Raw genomic sequence first — 17384 nt, 5'->3', positions numbered from 1 at the left:
GTCACCTAGCGAGGTGACGAAACGTCTGCAGAAAAACGTAGCAGCTCAGCGAACGAATCTACAACCTCATCCACAACCTGAGCTACAAATCTGTTGAAAAGCTATACAGTATCGACATACTGACTTGTGTTGCCATATCCATCAGGGCTATGGGCAAAGAGTTGGGATATGGGATTAATGTTGTCTGATATTTGACTGGTGCAAGCACCATTGATCAAATGGCCTCTTTCTATGTTATTGACAGTAGACAGGCAGGAGGTTGGAAGAACACAGCAAGCCAGGCAGCATCAGGAGGTGGAGAGGTCAACGTTTCGGCTATAATCCTTCAGGATTTCCTGTGTCACCAGCATCTGAGTCTAAAAAGCATTAGAGATATTATTACTCCATTGGATTTCTACTTTAAGTCACTGACTAGTGGGGAATGTATGGAGGTACAGAATTGCAAGGAAATTACATGATGCTGAAAATGCTGTTGAATAATGATATAATTCATTATTATCTCCATCTGTTTATAGAATAATGGGCAGGCAAATGAGTAGCATTGCTACTGCTGCAGCACAAGACTTCTGACTCTGACTTAAAATGAAAGAAGGAAAAGCTGCAGTGAATGGTTGTGCTGGAAAGCAATGTGTGAAAAGGTGGAGACCAATTTTTTTAAATTGTGGTTTTCAAAAGATATTGAATAAACTTTGCAAGTAGAGGAGTGGAACTAGTGTGTTGTTCTTGGAGAGCCAGCACAGGTACATTTGATCAAATGGCCTTCAATTTGTCTGCTTCTGTCCTATGAATCTATCTCTGAGGTTGTTAGTTCAGTAGCATAACCGATATGCTACCGTACTTATATTTTGTTGTTTGTTTTTTGTTGCAGTCACTCTCTCCAATATCACCCAGCTGGTGCTAAGTCACAACAAGTTAACAAGTAAGTAAATTTCAGTGATTTACAGCTTCTCTGAAACATCAATTTAAATGCTGCTAGGAACTGTACAAAATCGACTTTGAGAATACATTTCAATAAACTAAGTGGCTTATTCTTAGAGATGAACCTCCATGGAGCAGTTGGCCAGTGTTTTGTGGCTGATGTGAAGACCTGCAATTGTTTCTGTGGAAAGATTGAGTCTACACATAGCACTAAAGCAAGGTACTGAAATTTTATGCTGGTAGTTTTCTTTAAGTGCCTCTATAGGTTAAGAGGATACTTTAAATTGAGAGTACTTAGTACTTTTTGTGTTCTGTTTTTGGTATATCAAAGGTTGAGGTAGTTTAGGAGAATTGCTGAGCAATTTGCAAATTTAGCTCAGTGAAATTTGAAATGTACACTACAATAAAAACTTACTCAAAATAGTTAAGCTAATTGGCCTTTTGCTGAAGTGAACTTTTATTGCATGAAGGCAGACGTTTTCCAAATGTTTTGAGCACTAGATCACTTTTTTTGAAATTCTGTGCAGCCCTGGAACTACCTCTGAGAAAATATAGAATAAGCGACTTGTTTAGCATTAACATTAATGTTGTCCTTTTACTCCCCACGTCTGTGTGACTGTACATTATCTGCCAGTGCCTTGAAGTTAGGATTGTAGTTTGAGACTGCTACAGTCCATTAGATGGCTATCTATGAGTTGCTGTGATAATTGTACTTGACTATTTTCATTTGGAAAAAAGCTTCCGCACAGGCATATGTAGAGAAAAAGTGAGATTTCACATGAAACACACCACAGGAAAATGGGAGTGTAGATTTTTCTCTATTTACAAGTCCTAAAGGTATGCCTGTCTCTTCGTCTGATTTTCAGCTTAATGCCCTATTGTATAGTAGTTCTCTCCACATCAGTTCAATGGCTTTTTAAATAAAACACTTCCTGGAATTTGGTAGCCAATCCATCAACATCGACTTGAATTGTTCAGTTCTGTGTAAGAACACTTCTGGATATTTTTTTAAAAAAATGTAATTCAGCATCAACTTGAAGGAATAGATTTGTGACAAACATGATACTTTGTTTCATCAGATTTAACTCTTGAAATCGCTTGTGGAATTTCTTAGGAGAAAGTGAGGACTGCAGATGCTGGAGATCAGAGCTGAAAATGTGTTGCTGGAAAAGCGCAGCAGGTCAGGCAGCATCCAAGGAGCAAGAGAATCGACATTTGGGGCATAAGCCCTTCTTCAGGAAATCAGGATTTCCTGAAGAAGGGCTTATGCCCCAAACATCAATTCTCCTGCTCCTTGGATGCTGCCCGACCTGCTGCGCTTTTCCAGCAACACATTTTTTCAGAGTGGAATTTCTTTGCTAGCTTCTTCAGTTGTGCATAAGTTTTTCTTTCTTCTGTATTTTCTTCAATTTGTGTAGCAGCATTTAATTCATTAAGAGGACCATAGACCTAGTTTTGACTTGAATGTATTTGCAGCTCTGATCATATATGACCAGTGCCTGTCCTCACTCTGCAGTTCACGGTTATGCTTGTTTGTTTTTGACATTGTCTTTAAGGAACTCTTTTTTTTGTGTTTGGGGGCAGGTACAAAAATAAACGTCAATGGAATTTTAGCCTTTTTGTTTCATTACTGCAGTGTGTTAGAATGCAAATCTAACAACATGTAGAACCTTCACCAGACCTTATTTGGAGCACCGCATTCAATTTTGGGCAACAGATCTCCGGAAGAATGTTGTGGTGTTGAGTACAACAGAGTATTGTATAGAACTTAAAAGGTGTTAAGACCCTTGTGCAAATTTTGTTTTCATTTTCATTTGACTAGTCTACTCAAAATGATTAAAGGGTCCAGAGAAAAGATGCAGAAAATCTATTTCCAGTGGAGAAACCTGGGCAAGATGCCAATGTGTGGTCTAGACTTTGTGAAATGGATAAGAGATTTGTAAATGGAGTTTGGATATTGATCATACATCACCACCAAATTGATTGAAAGTGGAGCAAGCTCAAGAGGCTGAATGACCTACGCCACCTTTATGTTCATAGATGGAAGTGAGGTTTATTGGGGAATTGTTCCTAATAAGTTTTTGTTTTTGTCTCTCATATTTTGTTTAGGAATAGTATTATGATTATTCTTCAAACTTAAATCTTGTTTTTTGTTAAATTTATTCACTGGATGAGGGCATCACTGACTAAACTGGCATTTATTGCCCATTCCTAATTGCCCATAGGGCTGTTAAGCATCAACCGCATTATCTGTGACTCCAGATCCAGACCAGGTTAAAAATGACAGCTTCTTTCCCTAAAGGATATCAGTGAACCAGATGGGATTTTCCTGACAATTGGTAACAGATTCATGGTCATCATTCGACTCTTAAGTCCAGACTCTCTTCTTTTTTTTTTTATTATTGAGTTCAAATTCTACCATCAGCTGTGGTGGGATTCAAACCTGGGAACCAAGAACATTACTTGAGTCACCCAATTAATAGTCCAGCAATAATATCACTAAGCCATCACTTCCTTTTTGTTTTAGAATGGAATTTTTGTACTTTTTAATAAATCAAGTTCAATTAAAAATGTGGGGAATCTAAATTTTAATTCTGAGTAAATAATGGATAGATCAGTCATGCAATCTTCTTTCGTGAAAAGATTTTTTTGTCTGTAAGGTCAAGTACAGTCACCATCGTCCTGTTATTCTTTGTGATCTGGTATAAAAATCTTTTATACCCTAACGCGACTGGCCACTATGTAAGCAGTGTGTCAATTGTTGTAAGAACCCAACTCGATAACCTAGTTTCCTTTTTTTTGGAAAAGAAATTGGCCATCCTTGCCTGGTCTGGTCTACACATGACTCAGACCCACAGTGTGGTTGATGCTTAACTGCCCTCTAGCAATTCGAGTGGCTGTAAATACAGAGCTAGCAATATCAACATCCAATGACTGAATAACTTTTTAAAACCTCAGGATTTTGCAAACATTCAGATTATTTCTTATCATATGTCATGCAAACTGGCCATTGTCTTTTTTTTCTGAAAATTTCCTAATCTCAAATTTCCCTGGAAAGAAACCGCATCTGAAAACTTTGAACAGGTTAAGCTAGCCTTTTTGTACTGCTGCTATGCAAAAGCAGCATAAATGATGTTCGCCACTAACAAGATGCTGCTGTCAAGCTCAAGAATACTTGGTCTATCACATACTATGAATTTCAGTACTAGCATAATGGTAGGAATAAACATCCCAAAGATGGCAGATTATACTAAATATTACAGTTGGTTCTGTAATAACAATTGAAGAATTAAGACCATTATTTATAGAATGCAAACTTTCCTTACATCTATCAGCTGCATTGTGTTTCTGGCCCTACCAGTTTAAATGATGGGGCTGTTGCATGATTTTCTTAATGAGAGATTAAACGTGAATGAAACTATCGCACGGTATCTGATCTGATCGTATGACCCTTTGGATGCTCAGAACAGGTAACTGGTCACAAAATTCATTGCCAAACATTAGCTGCAATTTGACAGCATTTGCTAAATAATCCTGAAAGTGAGAATTTTTCTGAAAATCATTTTGGGGTGGCCAGTCAGGCTTGCAATGTAGAATCATAGAATCCCCACAGCATGGAAGTAGGCCCTTCAGCCTACTTCCACACTGAACCTTCAAAGAATAACCCACCCAGACCCATTCCCCTACCCTATGTTTACCCCAGACCAATGTACCTAATCTACACATCCCTGAACACTATGGACAATTTAACATGGCCAATTCACCTAATCTGCACAATTTTGGATTATGGGAGGAAACTGGAGCACCTGGAGGAAACCCACACAGATATGGGGAGAATGTGCTGGAATTGAACCTGGATCCCTAGTGCTGAGGCAGTAGTGCTAACCACTGAGCCAATGTGCTGTAGCACATTTGTGTGTGTACTGGAAGCTACACATTTTAATGGACCGTGTCTTATTCTATTGTGGACAGGATGAAAAAAAAACACGCTGCATCTTTTTTCAACTTGACAAAATAGGTGACAGCCATGCATTAATTTATTTCTCAAGGCAACACCTTGGCCAGAATCAACCTGCATAGTTTAAAATTTAAGCAAAACGTAGCAGTTAACTGACAGTAAAATCATTTAAGTGGTGCATACTCTTTGACCTTCACTTTCAAACCAATCAGCACACTCGTTGCATGCAGCATAAATGTTCTTTTCCCTTTGCTTTGATATTTTTTGCAAACTGTCCTGATGAACACCCAATGAAAAGTTTTGACAAAAAGTCTGTTTTTCAGCAGTATTCAAATTCTGTACTGACATAAGGTATAGATATCAATCATGATCTCTCTCAATCATGTGCTAAGTTTCAAGTCTAGGCACTTAAAATGAGTGTTGGCAAGTTAATCCACTTCAGGGAGTATCATATGTAAAGGATTACAATATGTTGATTTCCAATAAAAATAATAACCCAATAACATAGTAATATGGACAGTTTTTTTACCCTGGGCCCATTAGCTCAGCAGGCTGGATGGCTGGTTTGAACAATTGGACTTCATTTCCCACACTGGCTGAGGTTTCCATGAATGACGTTCTTTCCCAATCTCTCTCCTTACCCAAGGTGTGGTGACCCTCTGGTTAAGCTACCAACAATAATGTCAGTTGGTTTGTGGTGTGGTGCATTTGTAGTAGAAGCCACATATTAATACTCAGGGCTGTATTCTTTGCAGCTGTGAGTACATAGTTTGCGTGGTTTAGCTTGGAAAAATAGGTGACAAGCTATTCTTTGGTTAATTTCAGGTCAAAGGCATGACCAGACTGTAGGGATTCTGATTCTGATTCAATCATTCAAACTCTTGTTTAAATTGTAGATCAAGGTTGATAGTTAATTGTCAATCATCATTAACTGGTGCATTCTCCATAACAACACTTCTGTTAATCTGAGTTCACTTAGTAGCCAGTCAACACTCTCTCTCATACAACGTAAATGGTGTTTTCTGTTAGATTAAATTAGTATTTTGCGTGAGTTGTACTGAAGCATGCAAAAGGAAAAGCTTCAATGTTTTTCTTTTACCAAAACTCAAAAGTGACACCCGTTAAACCAAGACTTAAGAAAGATTCCACGTATTGAGAATGGAGAGCAAACTTGCTTCTCTTCCACTTCTTCCTCCTCCTTTTTGTAACAAAGTTAGGGACTCAACTGATGTAGAAAAAACATTGATCATGGAGTAATTGTTTGAGGAACATCTGCAACTAGGAATGATGATTCGGAGATTCCAATTTTAGATTAGAATCAATCTAAACATCAGGTCATAGACAGAGAACACAGGGGGCTAACACCTTCAACATATTGTCTAGCTATCACCATTGTTAACAGCTAACCCGAGAATGCAACTTTTTTTAAAAAAAAGGGTTTTGTGATTTACACATGAAAGAAGTGAAACTATCACTGTATTCTAACAGATGAAAGGCTTAACAGACAATCAATTCTTCAATGTATAATTTCAGTTACATCACACTGCAAATTTTTGCTATAAATTCTGTGTTACGATCGAGCCCTCCACAATCACCTGATGAAGGAGCGTTGCTCCGAAAGCTAGTGTGCTTCCAATTAAACCTGTTTGGACTATAACCTGGTGTTGTGTGATTTTTATTTTTTTAACTAGGAATGAGACAGGATGAAGTACAGAATCGATGCAATCTTGTAATGTTGCTCTTTTACTGAACAACTGGTTAATACTGGAGCAGGACCAGTTAAAATAACTTCAACAATGACCATAATGTGAGGATGTGTTAGGCTTATGATGGAATGTGAATATAGTCAAAAAACTTCCAAAGAAAATGAGAGATATTGGATAGCAAATAAAAGAAAAAACGTTTTGGGAGGGAAAAATATCCAATTTCGAAATGTTTATTAAATTTTAGCAGATGTGCAGTTTCAGAATACTTCCACCATAATGCAGAAGGAGTAACCAATGTGGTGAATAGAGCAAAAATAAGATTTTTGTTTTCTTGAGACAATAATAGAATATGTTGGATATGACGATGGATGTAAAGATTACAAAGTGATTAAACTAATGGGAGAGCTAAACTAGAAAATTTGAGTAGTATTAAAAGCAATTTATAAATATATTCATAACAAACATTATGCAAAAAATAAACTGTAGGAACTGAAAAGTTCCAGAGGTGGTATGATATACACAGACAGTCTCTGTACTGCAAAAGTTACATTTTTGAAAGAGGAATGAATGGAAATGAAGGAAATGCTTATTTTTGGTAAAGAGAAAACTGAGAAAAGTTTGCCTTTATACAAGACTACTTAATAAAGTGTCGAAACCACAGACGTGTTTGACTTTTATCTGTCCTCTAGCTCTCTGGCCCACTTCCGTCAGGTTCAGAGCAGTTGGAGACAGGCAACAAATCCCAGCCTTGCCAACAATATCCGCATCTCATTTCTAAAAACATGATTTTATAATTGTTTCTCTATCCATGATGATATTTTAAGCTGTAATAGCGTCTATAAAAGAATCCTATTGATTGGAGCTCCTTTAAAGTATCGGGTGTGATCGAGTCATACAGCACAGAAACAGGCCCTTTGGCCCACTATATCTATGCTGAACAACAAACACTAAACTACATTCTTCTCAGTTTATCTGCACTAGGTCCAATACCTACTATGTCCTGACATTTATAATTGCTTATCCAGATGCTGCTTAACTGTTAGAGTACCTGCCACCACTACCCTCTCAGAGCGCACGTTTACATATTTCTACTACCCTCTGACTGAAAAAAGCTGGAATTGGATGTCCTCTAAACTTGCCAATGTTTATACGTGATGCCCTGGCCAATGAAGGAAATATGTTGTATACCTTCTTGGCAACCTTATTCACCTGTGTTGCCACCTTCAGGGATCTGTGGACCTCTATGCCCAGATCCCTCTGTATGTCAATGCTCTGAGGAGTTCGACCATTTATTGTACAATTCACACCTGAATTTGATCTTCCAAAATGCATCAAATGGCATTTGTCCAGATTAAGCTCCATATGTCATTTTAAACAACAAAGGTCCCAGCGCTGATTCCTTTGGAACACCATTAGTCACTGATCTCCATGCCAAAAATCACCCTTCCACCTCTATTGTCTTTTATGACCAAGCCAGATCTGTATCCATCTAGCCAGCACCCTGGAACTTACGAGATTCTACCTTTTGTATAAGCCTGCCATGCGGTACCTTATCAAATGCCTTACTTATGTCCATGTAGACAACATCCTTTGCCCTTCCCACATCAATCACTCTTGTCATCTCCTCAAAAAAAAAACTCAATCAAGTTGGTGAGACATGACCTTCCCCATACAAACTCCTGTTGCCTATCACTAATAAGTCCATTCACTTCCAAATGTGAATGAATCCTGGCTATCAGTATCATCTCCAACAGCTTCCCCGCCACGACATCAGGCTTACCAGCCTGTAATTACATGAACTATCTTGATTTGCCTTCTTAAACAAAGAAACGACGTTGACCATTCTCCAGTTCTCTGGAACCTCACCCAAAGCCAAAGAGGATGCAAAGATATCTGTTAAGGCCCCAGTTATTTTCTCCCTTGCCTCCCACCGTATTTTAGGATAAATCACATCTGGCTCTGGGGACTTCTTAACCTTAATGTATTTCATGACACCCGACACTTCCTCTGACATTATGTTGACCTTTCTGAGAGTATTCCCAGACTTTTCCCAAACCTCAACATCCCTTAGCTCCCTCTCTTTGGTGAATACGCTTAACAGATCTCTCCCATTTTCTGTGGGTTTACAGGATCCTCCCTCCTTTATCCTTGAGTGGGCCAACATTTTCCCTAGCAACCCTCTTGCAGCCCTAAAACAGATTTTAACATTATCTGACATGAAAATAATTTTGGGCTGCCAGAGCAAGTGATGAAGGATAGTGCATTTGCAACATTTAATGGCATCTGGATGTATATATGAATAGGAGGTGTTTGGAGGAATATGGGCTGGGTGCTGGCAGGTGGGACTAGATTGTGTTGGGATATCTGGTAGGCATGAACGGGTTGGACCGAAGGGTCTGTTTCTGTACCGTACATCTCTATGACTCTATATCTGACTAAGATCAAGTGTAGTGTCAGTTCTTATCAGTTAAGTGTCTGATATGTCCCTTATCTGGGTCGATTTATTAAATTGCATTTTTTAAGAGCAGGAAGAGGAATTACAGGTTTGCTTCGTCCACTGCACATATTAATCTGGTATTGCAGCATCTCTGGAAGGGCTATTGTACAGTAGTAGTGTCCCTATCTCTGGAACAAGAAGCCCAATTTCAAGTCCCCTCTTTTCCATAGGTGTACAATATTATCTCTGAACAGCTTAATTTTAGATAATACCTATATGTAGTGTGTTTTTTCAACATAACATAGTTTCTTCTCTGGGTCAGTACATGTATTTTGCTTTGCTGTTTGTTACGTAAGCCAGATATATTTCATGTCATGCTCTTATATATTGTTAAAATGGATGGTGTTTAATTTGGCTTTTTTTTTTCTTTTGAAGAACTTTTTTTATCAATTGATTCAAGTTCTTTAAAATGCACGGATCCACATGCACTGTTATTTAATAACTGAAGTGACTAAACTGATATTGTTTATAAGTCAGCCCTCCGTTACTTTAAAATTGATTACCTTTTCCAGTTGAGCAAGAAGAAAGTTATTTTTACTGCGATATAAAGAGAAATCAATAGCAGTAAAACAGTAGCAAACATTAAGGCGGTCTGATGAATTCTTTATTTACAATGTTCTGAAATTTAAATTAGCACTTACGCCAGTCTTCTCAGGGAGATCGAGATGATCCAAGAAGCTACAAGCCAGTGAGTCTAAAGTTTATTGTGATTAATGCACTAGAGAAGGGTTATTCTGTAACTACACATGATGTGATGGAATTATGGGGACCAGGCCTTTCCTAATTAATGTAGTGGGGTCTTTTAAAGAATGGATAGTCCTATTGATGGAAATTCTGTGGTTGGCATATAATTACATTTTCAACAAGGTTTTTGATGTACAGGGAAGCATGAAATAGATTGCAGAGTTCTGTACTGAGTTGAATTCCGTGAAACCAAATATTGCAAAGACTGGCTATGAGCTTGCATGGCAAGAGGTCCTCAATAGTTGTATGAGATTGGATTATTGCTGAGATGATTATCATCTTCGAGTTGTGATAAGTAGTTTGAAACAGTACATAGATATAAAGCTGTCAGGATTTTGGAGTTTGAAACAAAAGGAGCAACTGAAATTTCAAGGACATTGATTAAATTAGTGAAGTGACACATAGGCATTTGTCCGTATGAAACACTCTGCTCCCTTTACTGTAAGGCACGTCTGACATAATCTACTGTGGGGTCCATATTCACCCCATCCAGAACCGCAATCAACCCCATGTTGTGGACACCCATCCAATCCACATCAGCCATCCAACTCACTAAACCAATTGGCCCCTCGAGTTACTGAGTCGGTCCTGTTCTTTTACCTGCATTTTGTAACCCAGAGCTGTGGAGACTCTTGGTCAAGTTTTTCTAATTTTCTTTCAAACCTGTGACAGACCAAGAATGTTTCCCAGTCTTGCAATCTGCTGATGACATATATTGGAGACTGCCAGTCAAGAAGGAGTATGTCAGGGAGTCTTGCTCACCCTCAGAAAGATCATGAGAGTAACGATTTTGCTGTGGAGGTGAGCCACAGTCAGTAGGTGTTGTGGTTTGCCTAAATACTTATGAATGGGAGGAAGAGGTGTAGTACAGGAGTAAGTAGATTCTTCTGTGGCTATAGATGTGACTCCAAGATGGTACGTTGCCTCCCATGTGCCACTGTTGAGGATATCACACAATAGCTTCGGGGCATTCTGAAGAAAGAGTGAACGAGAGTGAATCAGGTCCTGCAAGGAGACTTTAGGGAATTATGTTGGAAATTGAAAAGCATAGATTCAAAGGTCGTAATCTTCAGAATAATTGCAGTGCTGTGCTACACAGGAACTGAAGGGGAGAGTAGTTGAATGCATGGCTGGAGAGATGGTGCAACATTGATTCCTCAGGCATTCCAACCATTTTCTGGGCGAGATGGAACCTAAGCAAGTTGGATAGAGTCAGATATCTGGATAAGAATGGGATCGACATCTTCGGGGCGAGGTTTGCTAATGCTTTGGAGTGGATTTAAATTAATTTGTTAGGGAATTGGAATCCTGAGAAGTTGCACAGAGTGGAGAGAAGCTGAGATTATGAGCAGTTAGTACTCGTAAGTGAGCCTGTAAGGTAGAGGATGCAAGGTTATATCAGAAGGAAGCAATTTAGGCAAAACTAAATTGAATATATTTTTTAATGTAGGGTGCCAGAGGAATAAGGTAGATGAGTCGAGAGTGGGGTGCTGGAAAAGCACAGCAGGTCAGGCAGCATCCAAGGAGCAGGAGAATCTATGTTTCGGGTGAGAGCCCATAGATGAGCTGAGGGCACACACAGGCACATGGGAAGGTAATCTTGTAGCTCTGACTAAGCCTTGGTTGAGCGATGAGCAGGATTGGCAGCTCAGATGAGACAGAAAGGAGGATAGAAGAGGAGAATGTGGGTTTGAAATATTATTCAAGGATTCAGTTAAGGCAGTGAAGTTCATCAATTAAGAAGAAGTAAAAACATGAAAGGGACTAACATGCAACTGGGCATGTGCTGTAGGTTCCCAACAGTCACAAGTATAAGAAGAATAATGTATTAATAGTGGATTTTAAATGCCCAGTTATTAACTGAGAGTTTATGGGAAAGGTAGGGAGGGAGCAAAATTACTAAATTACTTTAAAGAGATTTTTTTTCTTACTTAGCTAGTATGTAAAAAGCCCAACAAGGAAGAGGAAATTGCTCTGGGCACGTGGAAGGCATATCAGTGAGGCAGAATTTTGGTGATAGCGGCCAGGAATTAAAGTTCTAAACAAGGGAAGGGCTAATTTTTGTTACGGTGAGATACAATTTGGACCAACGGACTGGGAACAGCGACTTGCAGATAAAGTTGTGTTAGATCGGTGGGAGGGATTCGAGGAATAAATATCGAGAGTACAGGTAAATATGGTCGTGTAAAGACAACGGGTGGAAGGAAGAGTGGCACGGTGGCTCAGTGATTAACACTGCTGCCTCACAGCACTAGGGCCCAAGGTTCGAAATCACTCTTAAACGACTGTGTGCAAACGCCACACAGATATTCTCCCCGTGTTTGCGTGAGTTTTCTCCGGGTGTTCCAATTACCTCCCATAGTCCAAAGATGTATAGGTTAGCTGGATTGGCCATGGGAAATGCAGGGTGACAGGATAGGGTAGAAGGATGGGTCTGGGTGTACTCCAGATCAACTGGCCTGCTTATGACTGTAGGGTTTGTATGATTCTAAGACTGGAAAATCCTGGATAACAAGTGAATAAAGTTTAGGGTTATGAAATAAAAAGAAGCTTATTTCAGATGCGGAGGGCTCAATAAGGCATAGTCCCTAAATGAGCACAAGAAGAGTATGGATGGGAGGGGACCTTTATGAAAGATATTATGTGTCCATGAGACTGCATTGGTAGATAGAAATAGTTGGAGAAAGAGAGCAAACTACTGGGACCATAGAGGTAATCTGTGTGGATGCAGTTGACTTTGGCACAGTCTTTATAATGAAAAGGGACAATGGCAAGTATAGACATCAGGATGGAGGACTGAAATGTCAGATGAAATTAACATTTGAGAAAGAGGAGATATGAGCAGATTTTGCAGCCTCAAAGGTGGATAAATCTGTAGGTCTACCTGAGATAGCCTCAGGCTATTGAGGGAGATAAGGGAGGAGATATTGGCAGCTTGGGAAACAATTTTCTGATCTTTTCAGCCCCAAATGGGGTACTGGGGGACTGCTAACATTGTTACAAGGAGGGGAAGGGATAGACCAAGAAATTGCAAGCCAATTAGCCAAACCTTGCTGACAGAATTGTTTCAAACAACTCCCCTGAGGGACAGAACGGAGTTCTGATGAAGCATCACCAGACTTGAAACGTTAACTCTGCTTTCTCCTCACAGCTACTACCAGACTTGCTGAGTTCCTTGAGCAATTTCTGTTGTTGTTGTGATTGAAACCCAGTGTATTCCAGTGGAAGTGAACTTTTGTAATGTATTTATGATTTGGAGGAGCCGGTGTTGGACTGGGTGGACAAAGTTAAAAATCTCACAACACCAAGTTATAGTCCAATAGGTTTATTTGGAAGCACTAGCTTTCGGAGACCTGCTCTTTTAACCATCTGATGAAGGAATACACTGGCCCTTAACTCTTCTGATGTGCTTTCTCAGTAAGAAACTTGAACTCCATATGGATTTCAAACACAACAACATAAATTGCTCCAGGAACTCAGCAGGTCTGGTAGTAGCTTTGGAGAAAAAGCAGAGTTAACGTTTCCAAATAAACCGATTGGAGTATAACCTGGTGTTGAGCGATTTTTAACTTTTTGCTAAGTTATGAGATACATGAGTCTCTGTCACTGAAATTTAAATTTTACAAGAGAGGATTCTCATTCCACCTGAATTTAAGTATAGTGATTTAAATGTTTTTGACATCTTTGTCTCTGAATTTAGTCTTTAAAACATTTTTTTCTTTCCTGAACTTTTAATTCGAAAACTGTGTACAGAAAACAAAATGAAGTTACTCTTCCTAGTTTAGACTGAGTGGAATTTTATTAGCTCTAAAGATTATCACTAATTAGGACCATTTTCGAGGTTTTGATCTTGCACAGATCAGTGGAGTCCTGATAAGGGAGTCATGCTGAAGGCAACCAGTTAAGAGTTTACCATTGGACAGGGAATGCAATGAAATACAGCAGGCAGATTCTCGAGGTGCTGACCATTGAGGAGAGTGTGTCTTTGGAAACTGACCAAACACTCAGCTTTCCAAGTTGCTCTCATCCCTCCCTTCAAAAGCACTTCTGTGGAACGCAGACTATTCATGATACATCTATGAGGATCCTTTAGGTTGGTTGAAGAGCTTTACTGTATATTTTCTGTATACTGTATACAGGCGGCACAATGGCACAGTGGTTAGCACTGCTGCCTCACAGCACCAGAGACCCGGGTTCAATTTCCACCTCAGGCAACTGTCTGTGTGGAGTTTGCACATTCTCCCTGTGTCTGCGTGGGTTTCCTCCAGGTGCTCCGGTTTCCTCCCACAGTGTCTCCCACAGTCCAAAAAGAAATGTGCAGGTTACGTGAATTGGCCAGGCTAAATTACCTGTAGTGTTAGGTGAAGGGGTAAATGTAGTGGAATGGGTTTGGATGGGTTGCTCTTCGGAGAGTCGATGTGGACTTGTTGGGCTGAAGGGCTTGTTTCCACACTGTAAGTAATCTAATCATCCTTTGCAGGGGAGGCTGTGCTAAAGACGACCCTGTGAAACCTAAGTACGCATTCAGAACCCTGCAAAAAGTCTGGAGTGTTGTCAGCATGGTGGCTAGTGATGTGTAAACTTCATTACTTGCTACAAAATCCAACATCAGTAGATTTTCTGAGAGCCTAGTAGGGTTTGAGCAAGCAGGAGATGTACTTTGTAACTGCCTAAATTTGGTCTGATGTACCACTTCAAGTTCTTGTATGCACCTGTATTACTGTGGAGTGATGGATCACGGCCAATATAAGTGGAATTTATCTCCTTTTGGCTTATAAAGCACTTGCAACCTTAAACTGAAATGTTTTAAGATGCGTAATTCATCATGGCCTTTTCCTTCAAATGTTACCAAATCGAGCTTGTCATTTTTCTTTAGAAACCTTTTACAGAAAGTATTATTAGAAGTTTTTAAGTTCAGATTTTAAAAATTTCTGTCTATGCCTATAACCTAATCCAATACCAAATATCTTGCAGACAGTTAACAAGGTTTTGTGGCACTGTTCTTCACTATTTATAACTATCTCTCTTTCGCTTGCCAAATATGGTCTGTAAAGTGAGTTAGTAGCATTGAACTTTTATTGCAGTATTAATAGTGTTTGACAGCTTAGCCCAAGGGTGCCATTGTGAAATCTATGATAGCTCTTTCAATACAGAATTGAAAATGAAAACCTTTCAAACTGGCTACTGTATAATTAACTCTTGGAATCCAAGCATTTGTAAAGCATGGGTGCACTCTTCAACTTGCTGTTTTTTTTTTGAAAATCAAAAACAAAATACTTCTAATCTCTTGGGTGTAAAAGAGAAATTATGAGAGAGATTGTGTACATGCATGCTAAAAAAAACTGATGACTTTAAAACATTGCTGTTGTTCATTGATATCCTCCTACTGCTACCAAATCATTACCTATTTTCAAGCTGAAATCCGATTGCACTTCACCCTGATTTCAGTTTCAGATCTGTATTTCACCAACAGAACAGATTTTATTTTCTTAGAATTCCTCCAATTTAAATCAAAAGAATATTATCAACAAATTGGCAGTAGGGTTATGGAACAAGGACAGGAGGCAAATTTTAATGCTTCACTCATCAGCTGTATGGTTCGATACTTGTTATCTTGCCTTTTGAGTTGTGGCTTGAAACCCAGGCACAGGATTCGCATATATAATTTCGGCTGACATTTTAAGTGAGTGCTATGCAGGTGATGTCTCTTAGATATTAATCTGAAGTCATATCAATTTGTACAGACACCCATGATTTTAAATAAAGAACTTGGGACTTGTACCTAATATCCAAGCAAACTTGATTCCACAGCCAACACCACCAAAAAAAAACTTCCTGGTGCATTTCCCATTTCAGCACCATTAAATCCGGTATCTTCAAAACCTATCTAATAGGCATGTGCCAAATTCTACCCCTGTACCTCACCATTGCTGCCAAATCTTTTGACTGCTCCTCGTTCATTTCGGTCTGTGTTCCAGATCTGTATGTGCTGATCTTTCCTCCAGTTGAACCTTGGGATGAATGAAGGCATAATTGCAATGGGGATAGTAAGGGTATAGCTGCAGAGCTTTCGATTGACTCAATTTTTTTTAGGAGAGTGGAAATTGGAAGGACAGGAAGAAGAGCATTGGCATTGTAATTTAGAGATGGAAAGAACATGGAAGAGTGTTTCAGTGGCAAAATGTGAGACACAGCTAGTGAGGCTGGTATTAATGATATGCAAGTTTTGGGGGTCAGAAGATTGGAGTGAAATGCAGCTTTGTGGTTGCAAATGATTTGATTCAAATTGAAATGATCGCCACTGAGTGTGAACAGGACTTATGGTGGCCGGCTAACATTGGCAGCCAGCTGACCAGAACATTTCTTACAAAGGTTTTAAACAAATCCATGCATGCCCTTATGACTTTCTATCTCCATAATCTTATATAATTCCCTGAGAGCTCTGCATTCTTCAACATGCAGTCTCTTTTAGTATAACTGCACTTGGTTGTCTAGAATTGGTAATCATGCTCTCTACCCTTTAGGTTCTAAGCTCTGGAGTGCACTAGTTGGGTATGAGGTCTTTTCTGAAAATATTTGTTTCTGTGAAGTACTTTGCAATGGTTTTACTAAATTTTAAATGTGCTATATGTGTAGTTCACTTACAGTAATGGACTGTTGACATCCAGAAGTTTTAATTGCACTCTACCCTGTATTAGTGCAGCATTCTGGTTGATGTGACATTAGCCTGCAGTAACTCACACTGAACCACTCTGATGTAACCATGGAGAAAGGCCAGTCATTATTTTTTCAGTTCTGAATATCTCGTGACTCTCCCTTCATCTTAACAAAATATCTGAAATGTTCCAGATTTTTAACTATGTAGTTACCATTTCCAATTTCTAAACCTTGGTAGCTATTGTTTGAATTGATAGCAGATTAGGAATTAAGTTGTTTTGCTGGCTAACACATTTGTCTCCATCAACTGGTTTAAAGATAGTTATGGTTGTGGATGGAGTATTCATTTCATAGCTTGTGAATTCTTCCACAACTTCACACATTTTTTTTCTCCAAGGGAGAAGTGTGAAGATAGAAAAACATTTTTTCTTTGTGTCTACATGGCATCTACTTTGATCTTACACTGAGCACCTGCCTACTATTTATATCCGTAGTGATGGCCACTAAAATGGTTGTAAAATACATTCTTGTCAGATACTTCTTTAATTAAGCAGCTGGTGTCCTTCCCTAATCAACGTTTTTGAGAGTATGCGTGTGAATATCTTGTAAATTCTGTGCTCCTTGTTTGGATTAATTTTGTTTTAGTCAACCCTTTATTTCCCTAGTTTAGTTTTAGCAATTTTATTGGTGGCAGAAGGTTAACTAGGATGATCCTGGTATGGAGGGACTGTCTTAAGAGCAAAGGCTAAACCGGTTGGGACTTGACTCACTGAAGTTTAGAAGAATGAGAGGGCTTTTCATTGCAACATGACGCAATGACTCGATCTGTGCAAGATTCTTAATGGGCTTGACAGAGTAAATGCTGAGAAGATGTTTCCCCTCATGGGACAATCTAGGACCAGAG

At 39.1% G+C, this 17384-nt stretch overlaps 1 protein-coding gene and 1 non-coding gene across 3 annotated transcripts in view; both read left to right on the top strand.

The window, feature by feature from the left end:
- The window catches only part of rsu1 (Ras suppressor protein 1), a 169667-nt gene that overhangs the window by 30484 nt on the left and 121799 nt on the right, over positions 1–17384 (top strand). For both annotated transcript variants that reach the window (XM_043690376.2, XM_043690377.2), the window contains exon 3: positions 869–919. In XM_043690376.2, the coding sequence (XP_043546311.1) occupies positions 869–919 (51 nt within the window). The remainder of the gene's footprint in view (positions 1–868; positions 920–17384) is intronic.
- LOC122550386 (U2 spliceosomal RNA) lies at positions 8996–9190 on the top strand. The gene has a single exon (XR_006311836.2). It is a non-coding gene; the product is annotated as a U2 spliceosomal RNA (small nuclear RNA).

This window comes from Chiloscyllium plagiosum, unplaced genomic scaffold (assembly GCF_037043375.1).
Source record: "Chiloscyllium plagiosum isolate Xiang-an unplaced genomic scaffold, Cpla_swu_hap1 HiC_scaffold_5, whole genome shotgun sequence".
In the NCBI taxonomy this organism is placed as follows: domain Eukaryota; kingdom Metazoa; phylum Chordata; class Chondrichthyes; order Orectolobiformes; family Hemiscylliidae; genus Chiloscyllium; species Chiloscyllium plagiosum.
This window is presented reverse-complemented; position numbering and strand designations above follow the sequence as displayed.